This window comes from Pristiophorus japonicus, chromosome 4, assembly GCF_044704955.1.
Source record: "Pristiophorus japonicus isolate sPriJap1 chromosome 4, sPriJap1.hap1, whole genome shotgun sequence".
NCBI lineage: Eukaryota > Metazoa > Chordata > Chondrichthyes > Pristiophoridae > Pristiophorus > Pristiophorus japonicus.
Genome location: NC_091980.1, coordinates 66,068,739 through 66,086,205, shown reverse-complemented (window position 1 = coordinate 66,086,205; position 17,467 = coordinate 66,068,739). Strand labels below are relative to the sequence as shown.

Below are 17,467 nucleotides of genomic sequence, written 5' to 3'. Positions count from 1 at the left end.
GGGACTGGTTTGCCGCACGCTCCTTCCGCTGCCTGCGCTTGTTTTCATCATGCTTTCGGCGACGAGACGCGAGGTGCTCAGCGCCCTCCCGGATGCTCTTCCTCCACTTAGGGTGATCATTGGCCAGGGATGTTGCATTTTATCAAGGAGGCTTTGAGAATGTCCTTGAAACATTTCCTCTGCCCACCTGGGGCTCGCTTGCCGTGTAGGAGTTCTGAGTAGAGAGCTTGCTTCGGGAGTCTTGTGTCAGGCATGCGGATAATGTGGTCCGCCCAACGGAGCTGGTCGAATGTGGTCAGTGCTTCGATGCTGAGGATGTTGGCCTGATCGAGGATGCTAACGTTGGTGCATCTGTCCTCCCAGGGGATTTGCAGGATCTTCCGGAGACATCGTTGGTGGTATTTCTCCAGCGATTTGAGGTGCGCCAGCACAACCTTCGCTGCCTGAGGAAGAGAGTGTTCGAAGACCAGGCCCTCAAATCTGCCACCAAGCTCATGGTCTACAGGGCTGTAGTGATACTCACCCTCCTGTATTGCTCAGAGACTGAGGGAGTGCTGCACTGTTGGAGGTGCCGTCTTTTGGATGAGGTCCCAACCGGCTGTTCAGGTGGACGTAAAAGATCCCATGGGACAATTCGAAGAACAGCAGAGGAGCTCGTCCCAATTTCTGGCCAACATTTAACCCTCAACCAAATTACTAAAACAGAATATCTGGTCATTACCACATTGTTGTTTGTAGGATCTTGCTGCTATATTTTCTACATTCGAACAGTGACTACACTTCAAAAGTACTTAATTTGCTATAAAGTGCTGTGGGATGTCCTGAGGTTATGAAAGGTGCTATACAAATGCAAGTTTCTCTTTCTTTTAGTTCTGTTTATACATCTTAATTTTGAAACTTCAGAGTATTTTTTTGAAAACCATTTCAGCAGATAACAATGCCCCTTTAAATCACAAATACTCATTATATGGACTGTTATAAACCTGTGGCTCCCACCCTCTCGCCAGCACTCCCACCCACCCCAAAGATTACCTGACACACCTCTGCTGCATCCGCAAGTCCCTCTTTCACTTGCAAACTTCCCAGATTGCTGATAGTGCCTCTTTAATCTAAGTCATCCATCTTCTTTTAAGCCATGTTTCATTTTAATTTGATTTCAAGTCTCATCCTGGCAGCCTGACGGGTGTACTTGTCTACTTCCTACCCTTTATAGAACCAGGTCCCCATCCTGATGCATTCCCATTGTAATAATTCTGTTTTTCCTGTTGTTATAGCAAGGCAATCGAGAAATCTATCACAGCCTGTCTTGTGATGCAAAACTGGTCAGTCCTCTGTAATGGAAGTACATCCATTTCAGGAGAGCACAGCTCAGAACAAGTTCTTTAAAACTCAAATTACCGGTGGCACTGGTCATAGACACAAGCATACACTTTTTCCTTAATTGTGTTGTCGCCCCCTTCAAAGTAATAAGATGTAAAAAAAAATCCTGCATTGATCAAGCTGAAAAATCAATACTAGGTTAGCATATTGATAAACAACATTAGTGCTGTTTATCATGGCACTAGGACCATTCAGCATCTGTGCACTAGTAATAACATTCAGTCTTCTACATACTGGGCTCCTTCCACATCACCACATTAATAGGGTTGTTTATACAGCTTATTGGAAATTCAGGTCTCTTTTGCACACACTCTTTGGGATTACTCTAGGTTATAAAAATGTTTCCAGTCTCCAGTCGTCCTGGTTAACCCTTGCCACTGGATAAAGGCCTAGCTCTTTTAAGCCTGTGTGGTGGCTGATGTACAACAGTCGCCACACGTTAAAAAAATCCATGCACAGGCATCTTCCACCCCTTCAACTGGAGTTCAGGACTGGAACATCGGGTCCTTCATTGAAACATCTGTGAACCCACATGGAAGCAAGTCATCCTCGTTCGAGGGTCCACCTATTATGATGAGGTTATAAAAATGTTTGGAACACAATGAAGATCTCGCTGAGAGATTTTTAACATTATCAGTTTAGATTCCAGTATTGTGACTTTCAGCTTGTCATCCTTTAGTTCAGGGAACAAGAAGCTGCTGCTTTTGCCAGACATTGGTGCACAGAAGTGGAAGCAATTCATCTTAGAAACTGCCAAATGTGAATGGGTCCGTTACTATACAGAAGGTGTGGTGCGCCTATTTGATTAAGTGCAGCAGTTTTCAGTAGATCAAATTATGTATTTCTATTCCTAACTTCCATTTTTTTGTAAACCCACATAACCCAGTTTTTGCAATATGCTCATCTTTCCTTGCTTACAACATACAAAAAAGTATTTTTTCTCTAATATAAAATTAGAAATTTACAAAACTACAAATCAACTCAAAACTTGCAATATTGCTATTGCTTTGATTTTGGTTTAGTGCAGTTTTCAAAGGATTAATGTCATAGCCTTTTTAATATCACTTGACTTTTATATTGAAGGACCCTTGCATTTTTAGCTAGTTGCAGAATTAATGTTAGAAATTTGTTAATTTTTCACAATCAGAAGAAACTTTTTCAGGCAAAGTTACTGGAATGTAGAACGCTTTACCACAAGCAGTGATCAATGCTAAGACACCTTATAGCATTCAAAAAGATACAGGATAACTACTCAAAGAATATAGAAAGGTATGGGGAGAAAGCAGGAAAATGGGACTGTGTAAAATCAATCCCTGAGAGGGGCCTAAATTGGCTTCCTAAAATGTCTCTAAGTTTCTATGAAAGCTGCAGACTGGTACTCAAAGATAAGTTGGTTCTCCTTTGTTCACCTTGTTTTGCTGGTTTTCTGTTTACTGTGCTTCATATAATCGCACTGGACCTACACACTTCTAATGAAAATCTATTTCATATCCCTAGAGTTAACCTCAACCTACTTTAATTTCATAACTTTAAAAACAATCTTTCTATTTTAAATTCAGCCTCAAGCATCCAATCTTAAACAATCCCTCAGGTGTTTTAGAAATCAATTTGAATCACATAATTGGCACATAAAAGTGTTATTGAATATAAAAGTAAATTTAAGTTTGAACAGTTAAATATATTGGATTACCTCAGTCTCCTTTGTGACTTACCTGTCTTTTCGTTTTTCAGCTTCACACTTTCTTGGCCAGGAAGACAAGGACAAGGTCCTTTGCATCTCAAGGTGATCGTCTTACGTGAAGAACAAGCTTGGTAATCCAGTTTACACTGTAATCAAAAAAAAAGCAAAGGGAATGTTATACAACATGATCCTTTCTGAATCCCTCTGAACCAACACCACATGAAATGATGGTCTAGAAATTTGAGTGTGCCAAAAAAAACAGGTGCATAGAGAGCACAGGAATCAATCTCTGTGTCTGACTGGATAAAAAAAAGACTTGCATTTATATTGCGCCTTTCATGACCACCGGACGTCTCAAAGCGCTTTACAGCCAATTAAGTACTTTTTGGAATGTAGTCACTGTTGCCATGTGGGAAACGCAGCAGCCAATTTGCACACAGCAAACTTCCACAAACAGCAATTTGATAATGACCAGATAATCTGTTTTTGTTATGCTGATTGAGGGATAAATACCGGGATAACTCACTTGCTCTTCTTCAAAATAGCATCATGGGATCTTTTATATCCACCTGAGGGAGGGCCTCGGTTTAACATCTCATCCGAAAGACGGCACCTCCAACATCATCATCACAGGCAGTCCCTCAGAATCGAGGAAGACTTGCTTCCACTCCTCAAGTGAGTTCTTTGGTGGCTGAACAGTCCAATACGAGAGCCACAAACTCTGTCACAGATGGGACAGATAGTTGTTGAGGGAAGGGGTGGGTGGGACTGGTTTGCCACATGCTCCTTCTGCTGCCTGCGCTTGATTTCTGCATGCTCTCGGCATTGAGACTCGAGGTGCTCAGCGCCCTCCCGGATGCATTTCCTCCACTTAGGGCGGTCTTGGGCCAGGGACTCCCAGGTGTCAGTGGGGATGTTGCACTTTATCAGGGAGGCTTTGAGGGTGTCCTTGTAGCGTTTCTGCTGCCCACCTTTGGTTCATTTGCCGTGAAGGAGCTCCAAGTAGGGCACTTGCTTTGGGAGTCTCGTGTCTGGCATGCGAACTATGTGGCCTGCCCAGCAGAGCTGATCAAGTGTGGTCACTGCTTCAATGCTGGGGATGTTAGCCTGAATGAGAACGCTGATGTTGGTGTGCCTGTCCTCCCAGGGGATTTTAGGATCTTGTGGAGACCAAGCTCATGGTCAACAGGACTGTAGTAATACCTGCCCTCCTGTATGGTTCAGAAACATGGACCATGTACAGTAGACACCTCAAGTTGCTGGAGAAATATCACCTCCAACAATGCAGCACTGCTCTGGAGTGTCAGCCTGGAGTGGGACTTGAACCTACAACCTTCTGACTCAGAGGCAAGTGTGCTACCAACTGAGCCATAGCTGACACTGGTTAGGCCCATATCCCTCGTAATATTGGGTCTCGGGCCTCATTATCATCTAGCTGGTGAGCTACGAACATCTAGCGGGCACCCCAAGCAGCTCGCAAGAGAAAAGGACTCGATGTCAGCAGCAGCTCTCAAATAAGTCCTTAAAAGGGACAACAAAGGAGTGCAACAGGATGGAGGGCAGCGGTGGCCAGGAGGGAGGGGAGTGACGATCGGGGAGTGTTCGACAGCAATCGGGGCATCAGCATATGGACGGGGAAGGTGGGAAAGAGGTGGTCAGCAGCAGCCCGTGTGGTTTGAATGTGGAACTGGAAGGAAAAGTCCTGCTTCTCCCAGCTCCACATTCAGGTAAGTATATTTTAAACACATACCTTGTTGGTTGTGGCCCTTTAAGGACGGTCTGTTCGGCTGCATGTAAACCTAGATTACCTGCACATAGCTGGCCTGGTGCTGGCTGTGCTCAGGCCAATCAAATATTCCAGAGAGTTCTCAAACTGGTGTTAGGCACCTTATTTGAATATGCAAAGGGCCCAACGTCTGTCTCAGGTTTGGACCCTGGACGCCTATACTTTGTGATGATCGGCACACGTCTGGCTTGCAATGAGTGTACACTTCCGGCCCACCATATTGGAGGTTGTGGTGCCCTTCGAGTCTGACAAATGGGCATGGCACCATCCAGTTTATAGGCTGCTGTCTTATTTATAACATAGACAGAAGTTTCTTTACTGCCCAATGTCTCTTACAAATACATCCAAGCTGAACACTTCAACTTTGTCTCTCTCAAGAACTGCTTATAAACTGCAACTCTCGCATTGCTGCAAAGTAGTTTCTACTTCACATCAGTGCTAAGGTTGCAGCATAAATCCGAGGTCAACCCGACACCAGAGCAATGTGGAGGCGGCAGTCTCGCACAACTTGGGTTTGACACAACTCGGGAATTTTCTTAACACATTTTAAAACCAATACAGAATTGATTTAAATATTTAGAGAATGCAGGCGCTCCTATCCGCTCCGCTAAACATTTCACTTGGAATTTCGGCAGAGTTCTCGGGTTTGCCACCAAAGATATGACATACGATCTATGTACCGCCAGAAGCTACTTAATAGCACATAATGATCCCACAGTGCTTGGCTGCCTGTCACAAGATACTTATGGATGAGGAAGGCGATTCAGCCCATCTTACGTCATCCATCCAGAATGACTCTCAACTCCCCCATTGCTGCATCTACTTGCTTTGTAAATAATTCTAGAGTTTTCTCCTCCATCGTTCTGTCCGAAGTCCATTCCAAGTCACTCACTGCATGAAAAAAAACTTCCTGATATCAGTCCTAAAATTACATGTTACTACTTTAAACTGTTCCCTCTTCCTCCTTCTACATTTTATGTTAGTATTCTGGCTAATCTTTTCCATATCATTTACTATCTATAGATCTCTACAGGCCGAACAGCTCAAGTCACTCTAGTCTTTCCGCATAACTTGCACCTTTCAGACTAGCGATCAGCCTCAAGGCTCTTCCCTGTATTACTTCCAGCCTTTGAATGTCTCCCTTGTTTCTCAAAAACCTGAATTGGACACAGTACTCAAGGTGTGGTCTGACTAGCACACCGTACAATTTGATCACTGCTTCCTCTGACTTGTGTTCTACTGTTTTAGCTACGTGGTTTAATATCCTATTGGCCTTATTGATTGCTGCTCTGCATTAGTTGGACATGTTGAGCATTGAGTCAACTAAGACTCCTAGGTTTCTTTCAACTTCATCCTTGACTATTTCAATGCCATTTATGAAGTATGCATGGCACACATTTATTCTTCTTATGTGCTGTATTTTACATGTACAGATGTGACGTCCGAAATCCGGAAACCTCGGGATCGAGGCCGTTCCGAATTCCGGGTATTTCTGGATTTCGGAACGTCTTTGCCTGGGCTGAGGTAGGTAGGGTAAGGGAGGTGGGGGGGGGGGGGGGGTTGGTCGAGCCGAGGAGTCGGTCGGGCCGCAGAAGGCCGAGGAGGATTGGTTGGGTCGGGGGGGTTGGTGGGGGCGGGGTTGGTCGGGTTGAGTGGGTTGGTCAGGGGGTGGGGGGGGGGAAGGTTGGTGGAAGGTCGGGCCAAGGCCGAGGGGGGGGGGGAGACGGTGGGGAGGTCAGGCCGAAGCTGGGGGGGCGGGGGGGGAGGTTGGTGGGGTTGGTCGGGTCGAGGCCGGGGTGGGGGAGGGGCGAGGAGGTTGGACCGAGGTGGGGGCAGTTCAGTCGGCCAGGGGAGGTTGGGCCGAGGCCAGCGGAGGTTGGGCCGAGGTAGTGGAAGTCGGGCTGAGGCGGAGGGAGGTCGGGCAGCCAAGGCAGGGGCGGGGAAGTCCAGATTTTGGAACTTTTTCCAGTTTCCGGACGACCCCGCCACGGACCAGCCCAGTGTCTGGATTCTGGAACATTCCGGATTCCAGAACTCCGGATTTTGGATGTCGTACCTGTATCTGCTAATTACATCTCCCCTCCTTTCCAACAAAATAAAAACATGAAAATAGTTAACACTGTGTCTTAAACGATATGGCCGCAAAATTCGGCTCCATAGCGCCCGTTGTTTGGGGGTGTCGTTTTGGTTCCAAAATGGCACGCACACTTCTGGTGTGGGCAGCGCCGGATGCCATCTTGGGTAGGGCGTTAGCGCGAGCACAGGGAGTGCGTGCCGGGAGTATGCAGACTATACAGGTCATCGTTATTTTGGTGCTGCCTGCTGATTTAAATGAGCGCAACGCAGGACCTCCTGTGCAATACCTTTCAGGTGCTAACATCAGCAGAAAGCCAAAGGTGTGGTCTCATCTATCTGTGCGGCGTTAGCAGAAAATCCCGCTTTCTTAAAGTGAAGGGCAGTATTTCCGGTTGTAGGTTGACAGAGAGGATATGCAAAATAAATAGAAGTCTAAAACTACACTAATCTGTCAAATTTTAAAGAATGCAACCAATATTTCTGATTCTACTCCCTGGAATATAAATAAAAGCAACCTATTTTTTTAATGCACGTACATATTAAATACCTTTGTTCTTACAGAGGATATTCACTGTAAGCCTTTTTAGAAGTCTATGGGGGAGAAATTCCCCAGCGCCCGTTAGGGGGTAGTAACCAACTTGGGGCGGGACTTCCTGCGCCCAGAATGGAAGAGCCGTCCCGGCCGAGAAATTGCGGTAACGCCCCTCACAGGAAGTGGAGCGCAATCTCGCGTGTTCCACTTCCTGTAGGGGCGGGTTCCGGGACACTCCTGGGGCGAGCTGGTCAGCTCTATGCGTCTGCTCCATGTAGTGCTGACGCTTTTCAACACCCCTCCCCTTTGCTTAAAGGGGAGGGTCGCTAAGCACTCCGCTGGGCTTGTGATGGCCTCCACTGGAGCATGAGGGCGGCATGGTGCCGAGTTCGCAGCCTGGCATCCAAAATGGAGTCATTTTCATCATCATCATCAATGGCGGCCCGCAGCACGCAAGGCAGACAGAAGTCGGGGGCTCACCACCTCCCCTTTAATTTCCGCCCCAGAGCGGATGTCGGCCTGGTTTGCGATCCACGAGTCTGGCGCTGGCAGCCTCATGGGGCACAGGGCAATGTCCGCAGCGGGGTGCTAAGGGGTCGCCACACACGGCAGCGCCTCTGTTAATGCCCGTGCAATTTTGCAGAAGCCGATAGTGCCCCCCGCCACCCCCTACCCCGCGCAACCCACAGAAACTGGTGTGCGCCTAGTTTGCGCCACCCAGAGGCACTAACGGGTGTGGCAAAACAGGGCAATTTCGACCCCTAGCTCTCTGGAAAGTAGCTGGATAAGCATTTTGAAAGGGCAATGGTGTACTGGAATTGGGAGTTTTGTTTACAATACTGGATGTCAGAGCCTGTGTAGGTGATTCATGATTCCTCCCTGAATAGACCAAGAGCTGTGAACATTTTATTGGATATCCTGAACACCTGAATATCCATATGAGTAAATGCAGATGTACAAATTCCTTCAGAAACAGGGAAATGTTGTTAAGTCTCCTTTAACTGAGAATGGAATAAGCTCACACCTCTTACTTCAGAGGGACAGGATGTATATTCAATGCAGACATTTGTAGCAATAAACATTTATAAAGCCCAACTATCATTTCACTTCCTGTTTACTGACACAACTGTACGCGATTATTAGTAAGATTTGAAAACTGGTGTACAAGTGTACGTCTTGCATTACAAAACTGACCGACAGTAATGAATCAAGCCTTTTGATACAGTACAAGACCCCGAGACTATTTGTAACCATATGCTGTTTTGTACACATTACGTGCCAGAACTGACTGACCTGTTCCGGTTGAGTGCTGGCATTCAATCTGCTGACGTGTTTCTGTAGCAATGACCATGAGCCATCTCACTGGGCTGACCACACTCTGCATAGTTATTGAAGACTTTGGCGGAGATCTATAGATCATTTCATTTCCAGCTGCGTTCACCAATGGCTCTATGTGCGGGCAACATCTGCAAGCATGGGTGTGCTTTGGAGAGTGCGCTAAGAGAAGCGACGACGTCCAAAATCACTCAGCGTGCATCAATTCAGCGTTGCACGCGAATTAATGTCATGCTCTTGATCACTAAAATATTTGTGGCAAGTACAGGATACGACAGCGCTACCAACCAATGTGGCGTCCACAGCATTCCGCGCCGGAAGTGGGCAGAAGCGAGGCGGCCGCCATTTTATCTTCAAAACCAGCTTTAACGGCCGGTGCTAAAGGTTCCAATTTCTCGGACTTTGTATTTTAAGAGAGCTGAATATATTTCCTTCTCTTTGGACAGATAGCAGCAGGCAGATCGATAAGGCGGCTTCGCTCTGGTGCAGGGTGCCACTGACTGCATGCACGCTGCCTTGCGGGTATCGCCTGTAAACTGAGATGTACCACAACCAAAAGGGATTCCTCTCCCTCAATGTCCCATTGGTGTGCGACCACACTCAGCAAATCATGCAGGTAAATGCCCGGTATCCTGGCAGCAGTCATGATGACATCATTGTACAGCAGTCCGTTGTCCCATCTGCACTTCAGCCATCACAACAAAGCAGAGGGTGACTACTGGGTGACGCGGGCTATCCGCTAACAACATGGCTCATGACCCCGGTGCACAACCCACGCACACGTGGGCAGCATCCATACAACGAAAGCAATGCTGCCACGCAAAATATTATCGCGTAGACCATTGGCGAGTTGAAACAATGCTTGTGCTGCCAGGATCGCTCTGGAACAGCCCTGCAGTACTCAGCAGAGCGTGTGTTGAGTTTGGCGATGGTCTGCTCCATGCTGCACAACCTCTCCATCATCTGGGCACAGCCCTTGCCAACAGCTGAGGAGGAGGAGGAAGAGGAAGGGAGGAGGCAACTCACACAGCCCTTTCTGGTCGGGCTGCCCATGACCGACTTATCCAACTGTGATAACAGTAAATGCAACCCCAATTCCACATTGACCAACAGTGCCACACCTTACCTCCCCTCGATCACTGACCACACAGCATCCACTTGGCCACTATGTAAAAATAAAAAGCCAACACAAAATAAGCATTCGAAAGCAAATTTATAAATGAAATCATGCCATATTGCATACAACGTAAACTATTCACTCTTGTGTATTCCCTTAGTGCCTGTCTTCTGTGTGTCTTTGTCTGTCCTAGTGCTCCTAAATAGAGCTACCACAGTGGCTGCAGCCTGGCTGGGGGAAGGCTGCTGACTTTCAGTGGCGGAGACTGCAGGTGGTCTCAGAGGACGACTAGAAGGCCCCACCTCGGACTCCACTATCTCCACATGGACAGCAGCAGTATGGGCTGGCTGGCTGACAGGCAACAGCAAGGGCACTGGTGGAGTGGCAGGGGTGCGAGGTTGAATGCTGTCATCCTCAGAGACAGCAGCAGGTTCCTGCTTCACGGAGCCACTGCAACTCCCCCGGGGTAGCGCCTCAGCAATCCTCGTAATCTGTTGGATTCATCTGCAAGCCCCCTTTAAACACTGGTAACTGCAGCCACGATGGCAGCAGTCTGTGTTTGTGTGGCAGCACGCTGAGCTTCTACTGCAGCACCCAGATGTTGGATAGTTTCTGCTTGTGCTGCAATGTAGCTGAGACATCAGCCATTAGACCCTGCATCCTGGTTGGGTCCACAAGTGTGCTAATTCAGTTGGCCATCACTTCCATGCTGGATAGGATGAGCTCCAAGCTCTGCGCAGGCCACTCCTGCCCTGTATCTCACCTCGTGCAGATCCCATGTCTAACCTATCCTCGACAGTGTGTAAGATTTCTAAATCTCTGGCATTAAATTGACAGCGAGACGATTCTTTCAAAACAATTCGGAACAGCTTATTAAACACACACACATTCACATCAGCAGTCGTCGGCTATCCTACGGATCTATTTAGTTACAACAGAGATACAATGAGGTTATAATGATTTATAAAAAGGTATACGTCACTTTCCTCTGGCTGGCTGAACACACGGCCTGCTGTTTCGGCTGGTCTTTGAGCGGGCGTTTTGCCGTGTGCCCAGGAGAGAAGGAGAGAGAGAGCAGTCTGTGCTTGGGTTTTTATATCCCTTAAGTCCATTGTTCCGTCGAAAGTCTCAGGATTGGACCTTGGTTCTAGAGCAATTCCTTATTGGCTCTCCTCACTCATGTGTCTGCTGGACTGGCCCAGCTATCCCTTGATTAAGTTAATGGCTTTCCAATTAAGACAATACACAAACACCAGGCTGCAGGTCTGTGAGCTTCCATTTTGAATCTTTCAAAACTGTCTTTTCGTATAGTCTACACTTTCAACATTTATACATACACAGAATCAATTTTATTACTGAGCACTTTTATTCTTACAAGTGTCAATATCTGAGCTGGTGGCTGCGAGGGTGAAATTGAGTGATGGTGCGGTGTCTTCATCATCACTGCCGCCTTCTTCTTCCATCTGTTGCTCAGCCACCACTGCCTGGCCAGGTTCCAGCTCTTGGGTATCTGAAAGGAGAAAGGCACGAGGCTAAGGTTGTGGTGCAGGAATGTGGGGGAGGGGGGGGGGGCGAGGAAGCAGAAGGTGCATGCTTACACCATCTGCAGCTTTTCAATCAAAAGATTTTGTGGGATGAGGGGGAAGTGGGATGTGAGAAGGAGGATGAGGTACAAGGATACCATCATCTTCGATGGATTCAGCTCTGCTGCTGGCCACGGGCTCAACAATCGTCGCTCCAATGATGGCGGACACCAACTTCCCCCATCAGGGTAAGGTGATGCAGGCACGCTTCTCCCCACTGGTTTGCTCCTGCTGCCTCCGGTTATGCACCAACTTGTCCTGCAAGCGAGGAGGAAGAGTGTCAGTGAGTCCGATGCAATGTGTTTGGATGATGTGGCTGTCATGGTTAAATAGCTGGCAGTGTGCGCTAGCTGTGAGATGTGGGTATGAGGCTTGCACCAGTGGTAAGTGTGTGAGGGTGAGGTGAAGCTATGAATTTGAGGTAGGAGTCCCATTGAGTAATGGGTATGTGAGGCTAGTGATGCAGTTGGTGGGATATGGTATTTGAAAATTAATTCAATTACTTTGACCACTTCTGTGAGGTAGTTGAACTTTTTGCAGCACTACATCCAGGTCTTTGTGGCTTGACTTCTGGCATTGACTGCGATGGCTACCTGCTGCCACTGCCTTTACAGAGTTTGTCTGGAGGACCTCCTGGCCCCTTGTGGATAGAGGACCTCTTTTTGGTCACCGTCCTTCACCAAGGCTTCAAGGGCAGCATCTGAGAACGTAGCAGCATGCTCTTTCCCCTGTTGCACCATTAGTCACTGTTCTTGCAGGTCTCTTCCTCAGCCACTTCCAGCTCCAGCAAGAATGCACCTCCCCTTTAAGAGGTGCAGGCCTACTTTAAGTAGTGCAGGCTGGCTTTAAGTAGTGCTACCCTCACACGAACTTGGGCTCCCTGCTGAGGTGTGCAGCTGCTCAAAACATGTTTCATGCTGCCTCAACGCTGCAATCATTTAAATTAGCAGGCAGCACGAAGTATGAGCTAATCGCACATCGCAATCCTCATATCCGTTTTCGGGGGCAATCAAATTTAGCCCGCTATCGATTTTGAAAATTTACTTTAAAACAGTCCTTTGAGAATCCTTCAGTAATTATTAACTGTAAGCCATATTTCACACACTGCAGTATTTCAATTTCAAAGGAGGTTTGATATGTCTGCCTCTTGTTGACCTCGTTTAATGAGATGGTGGAAATTTCTTGACTTTAGGCCTTGTGAACCATTTTCTCTCTGTGCTTCCTTGGCCTTTCAGTTGAGTACAAGCACCACATAAAGAGTAGCAAGGTTAGATTTTCTGTCCATTGACAAAGAACAGACTGTAGTTTTTTATTTCATTATCCATGCCAAGCCGTTACATAACTTCTCTGGCTTTATGGTCTATTACGGCTGGAGCCAATTGTCTGCACTGATTCTACCCTCACATCACCAGGGATGATGAATTCAAATTATGAAGTTGTCGCACATCAGAGGCACTGCAGAGTGCGCAGATTAAATGCCCCACCCTTTCCGTTAAAGGGAAGAGATGCTGCCGGGCCTCTGATGGCCTCCACTGGGCCACCAGGGCAACATGCGACGGTAACCAAACGGAGTGCCGGGCTGCACAATAGTGGCACAGACCACGCAATGGAGGACCAAGATGGGCTGACCGGTGAGTCAGCCAAACCTACAAAATGGCAGCGTGCGGAGCTCCTCTTTAACTTCTGCCCTGCAAGTGGATGTCGGCCCGGTTCGCATCCCGCGAAGTTGGCACTGACACCCCTCGCGGCAGTCTCGCGGGGCACTGCCCAATTTCTGCCGCGGGTCAGAAAGGGGACACAACGCAGCGCTAACGGGTTGCCTCGAACAGTGATGACATCATCATCGGTTGCGCGGTGGCCCGGGGAGCTACTCGCGGGGCACGGCGTTACAGTGTCAGTCCCTCCGCTTACTCCTGTGCAATTTTGCGGGAGCCGGTTGGGCCCCCCCCACCAGGTGAAAACAGCTTTGCACCCCGTTAGTGCCCCCCTCGTCCCCCGGCGCCGTTAATGGGAGGCGCAAAACAGGTCAATTTTGGCCCTCAGGTCAACCTGTAAGAATAGGTTAGATAGGTAGTTGAAAGAAAGGGAAATAAAAGGATTAGAACAGGGGAGGGACACGGGATTAGGACTATTGTTTATGCGGAGGATAAAAAACAACTGATTGAGCTGAATGACCTATTTTTAAATTACCATGTTAGCTTATGTAACCCTGGCTTTTATTGATAGTGATCAAATTGCTTCCTGCTCTTTTGATTATTTAAATATCTTGTGAATCTTTGGAATTCTCTACCTTAGAGGGCTGTGTATGCTCAGTCGTTGAATATATTCAAGGCTGAGATATATAGATTTTAGGACTCATGGGGAATCAAGGGATATGGGGATCAGATGGGAAAGTGGAGTTGAGGTTAAAGATCAGCCATGATCTTATTGAATGGTGGAGCAGGCTCAAGGGGCCATATGGGCTACTCCTGCTCCTAATTCTTTTATTCTTATGTTCTTATAATGGAGATGGGTTAATTTTGTATTTGGGCATTGGTGGTTGTGGATCAGTCATCCTGCCCATTACACACCCCCTACACTTTTCCTTTCCATTGACTTTAATGGAGAGGAAAATCAGGCGGGGTGAGTGACAGGCGGCTGATGCATAATCACCAGTTTTCTGCCTGGAAGGTGAAAGTTACTGCCCATATCTCTCATGTACAGTATTGTTTCTTGACTAGCAAAAAAACACCAACTTCTTCTACACCAATTTTTCCATTAACCACTGTATCCACATACACAAACAACTTTTTTTTAATAATCAAAGGACAGTGCTGCTGCCCTTAAGTATTCACCTTTCTCTCCGATACAAATTCTACCTTTTTTTGCAGAAACATCTTCCCGTTCTGTCTTGAGGTTCCAATTAAGAGTTGCAATTGTGCTCATTTTTGCAAAGCCATTTCAGTGGGAATTTTTAACACTTTCTTGTTTTTAGTGATTCTCGTATCATAAAATGATGTATTTTTGCATCACAATAGTAAATGCTCAGTGTCTGTTAATTCTGACTTCTCATTACAAGTATGCAACAACATCAATACACTACAATACCCTGTCTCTCACAACGGTTCTAACTACTTAGAAATTAGCAAAGCATGTGTCTAACCTTTCTACATTCCTGCTCCTTAACAGTACATAACGATGCTTAGATGCCGTTCTATCTGCTAACACCACACAATGCTATAAGAAATAAATGCATTAAAACACTCGAGTGCAGTAACATACAATACAGGCTGAAATAATAATGAGGATCGGATTTATTCCGTTCATTTGCTGTTTTTTGGAAAAGTTGCAAACTTTTTATTCAAAAGGAAGCTTCTGTGGTTGACATTTGCCTATGAAATATCATTGATTTGTTTTCATTCAAATCAAGGCCTGGATGGAGCTGTTTTTTTCAGTGCAATTCACCCAAAATTGTCAAAACCAACGTAAAAGATCGTGGAATTATAAACACAAATTACGTTCGGTGCAACTCAAATTTCCGTGATCTTTTGTACTAGTTTAAAATACAGCGCCGACCCCTGACCTGTGAGAGAGCACCGCCACCGGCGAGCAGTTAAAAGTGTGAGCAGCCAGCCCCTGCAGGGAGCAGCGCCAGCAGGTCAGAGAGAGCGACAAAGGAGAACAGGGGGACTACATTCGACTTTACAGGAAGGCAGGGAAGTGATTGGTTGATGAGTTTCTCTCGCTTTTCTTGGGCATTGCTATAAATTAAGTGCCTTAAATTAAGGGCCGGGATTAATAATTAAAAACTAAATCTAATAAATTAAATACATTATAGAAGGCACGGCAGGCGATGTGTTACTGCTGCAACGTGTCGAAGCTGGTGGACACCATTGAGGTCCATCGTGACCACATCTGCAGCAAGCGTCGGCTGCTCGAGGAACTTTGGCTCCGCGTTGATGAGCTGGAGTCCAAGCTGCAGACACTGCGACACATCAGGGAGGGGGAGAGTTACCTGGATGCTGCGTTCCAGGAGGTAGTCACACCCATTAGATTAATTCATTCATATTTGTTCCGTGGTCAGGGACAGGAAGGTGTGACTACAAGTGAGGAAGGTATGGGGACCCAAGATATAGTGATCGAGGAGCCTCAGCCCTTGCTCTTGTCCAACAGGTTCAAGGCTCTTACTCCCTGTGTGGACAAGAGCAGGGACTGCAGGGAGGATGAACAAACTTATCACAGCACCGTGGTACATGGGGCCATTCAAGTGCTGGGAGTAAAAAGAAATGTTGTAGTGGTAGGGGACAGTATCAGTAGGTGGATAAATAAGGTTCTCTGCAGTCAAGAGCATGAGTCCTGAAGGCTGTATTGCCTGCCCGGTGTCAGGGTTAAGGACATCTCCTCAGGGATGGAAAGGCACTTGGAGTGGGAGGGAGAAGATCCAGTTGTCGTGGTCCACGTGGGTACAAACGACACAGATAGGACAAACAAAAAGGTTCTGCTGAGGGATTATGAGCAGCTGGGGGCTAAATTGAAAAGCAGAACCACAAAGGCACTAATTTCTGGATTACTACCTGAGCCACGAGCAAATTTGCATAGGGTAAATAAGATCAGAGAGTTAAACACGTGGCTCAAAGACTGGTGTGGGAGTAATGGGTTTCGATTCCTGGGACACTGGCACCAATACTGGGGTAAGAGGGAGCTGTTCTGATGGGATGGGCTTCACTTGAACTGTGCTGGGACGAGTGTCCTGGCAAATTCAATTACTAAGGCTGTAGAGAGGGGTGAGGGTTCAGGTGAGCGAAAATGTAAAAAGTCAAAGAGAAAGGAGAAGGCAATAGAACAGGGTAGCACTGGGGGAAATGATAACCAGGAAGGGACAGAATGTATAACCATAAGAGTGTATCAGAAAGTGGAGTCAAAGCAGGGAACAATGGTAAAAAAAACAAATTTAAAAGCTCTTTATCTGAATGCACGCAGCATTCATAACAAAGTAGTTGAGTTGACGGCACAAATAGATACAAATGGGTATGACCTGATAGCCATTACAGAGATGTGGTTGCAAGGCGACCAAGGCTGGGAACTAAATATTCAGGGTTATTTTACAATTTTGAAGGATAGACAGAAAGGTAAAGGAGGTGGGGTAGCTCTGTTAATAAAGGATGAGATCAGTGCAGTAATGAGAAATGATATTGGCTCAGAAGATCAAGATGTAGAATCAGTTTGGGTGGAGATAAGGAATAATAAGGGAAAAAGTCACTGGTGGGCATAGTCTATAGGCCCCCTAACAGTAACTACACTGTTGGATGGAGTATAAATCAAGAAATAACGGAGGTTTGTAAAAAAGGAACGGCAATAATCATGGGCGATTTTAATCTTCATATTGATTGGACAAATCAAATTGTCCAGTGTAGCCAGAGTTCACAGAGTGTATCCGGGATAGTTTCCTTGAACAGTACGTTGCGGAACCAACCAGGGAGCAGACTATCTTGGATCTAGTACTGTGTAATGAGACAGGATTAATAAATGATCTCGTAGTAAAGAATCCTCTAGGAAAGAATGATCATAGCATGGTTGAATTTCAAATTCAGTTGGAGGGTGAGAAAGTTGGATCTCAAACCAGTATCCTCAGCGTAAATAAAGGAGACTACAAAGGTATGAAGGCAGAGTTAGCTAAAGTGGTCTGGGAAAATAGATTAAAGTGTGGAACGGTTGATGAGCAGTGGGGGACATTTAAGGAGATATTTTATAACTCTCAACAAAAATATATTCCAATGAGATGGAAAGACTGTAAGAGAAAGGATAACCATCTGTGGCTAACTAAGGAAATAAAGGATGGTATCAAATTGAAAACAATGCCATACCAAGTGGCCAAGATTAGTGGAAGGCCAGAGGATTGGGAAACTTTTAAAAGGCAGCAAATGACAAAAAAAAGAGAGGAAAGATAGGTTATGAAAATAAACTAGCAGAAATATAAAAACAGATAATAAGAATTTCT

At 46.4% G+C, this 17,467-nt stretch overlaps 1 protein-coding gene across 1 annotated transcript in view; it reads right to left on the bottom strand.

Moving 5' to 3' along the window:
- The window catches only part of LOC139262932 (testican-1-like), a 782,508-nt gene that overhangs the window by 143,516 nt on the left and 621,525 nt on the right, over window positions 1–17,467 (bottom strand). The window contains exon 6 of the mRNA XM_070878252.1: window positions 3,093–3,207. Within this exon, the coding sequence (XP_070734353.1) occupies window positions 3,093–3,207 (115 nt within the window). The remainder of the gene's footprint in view (window positions 1–3,092; window positions 3,208–17,467) is intronic.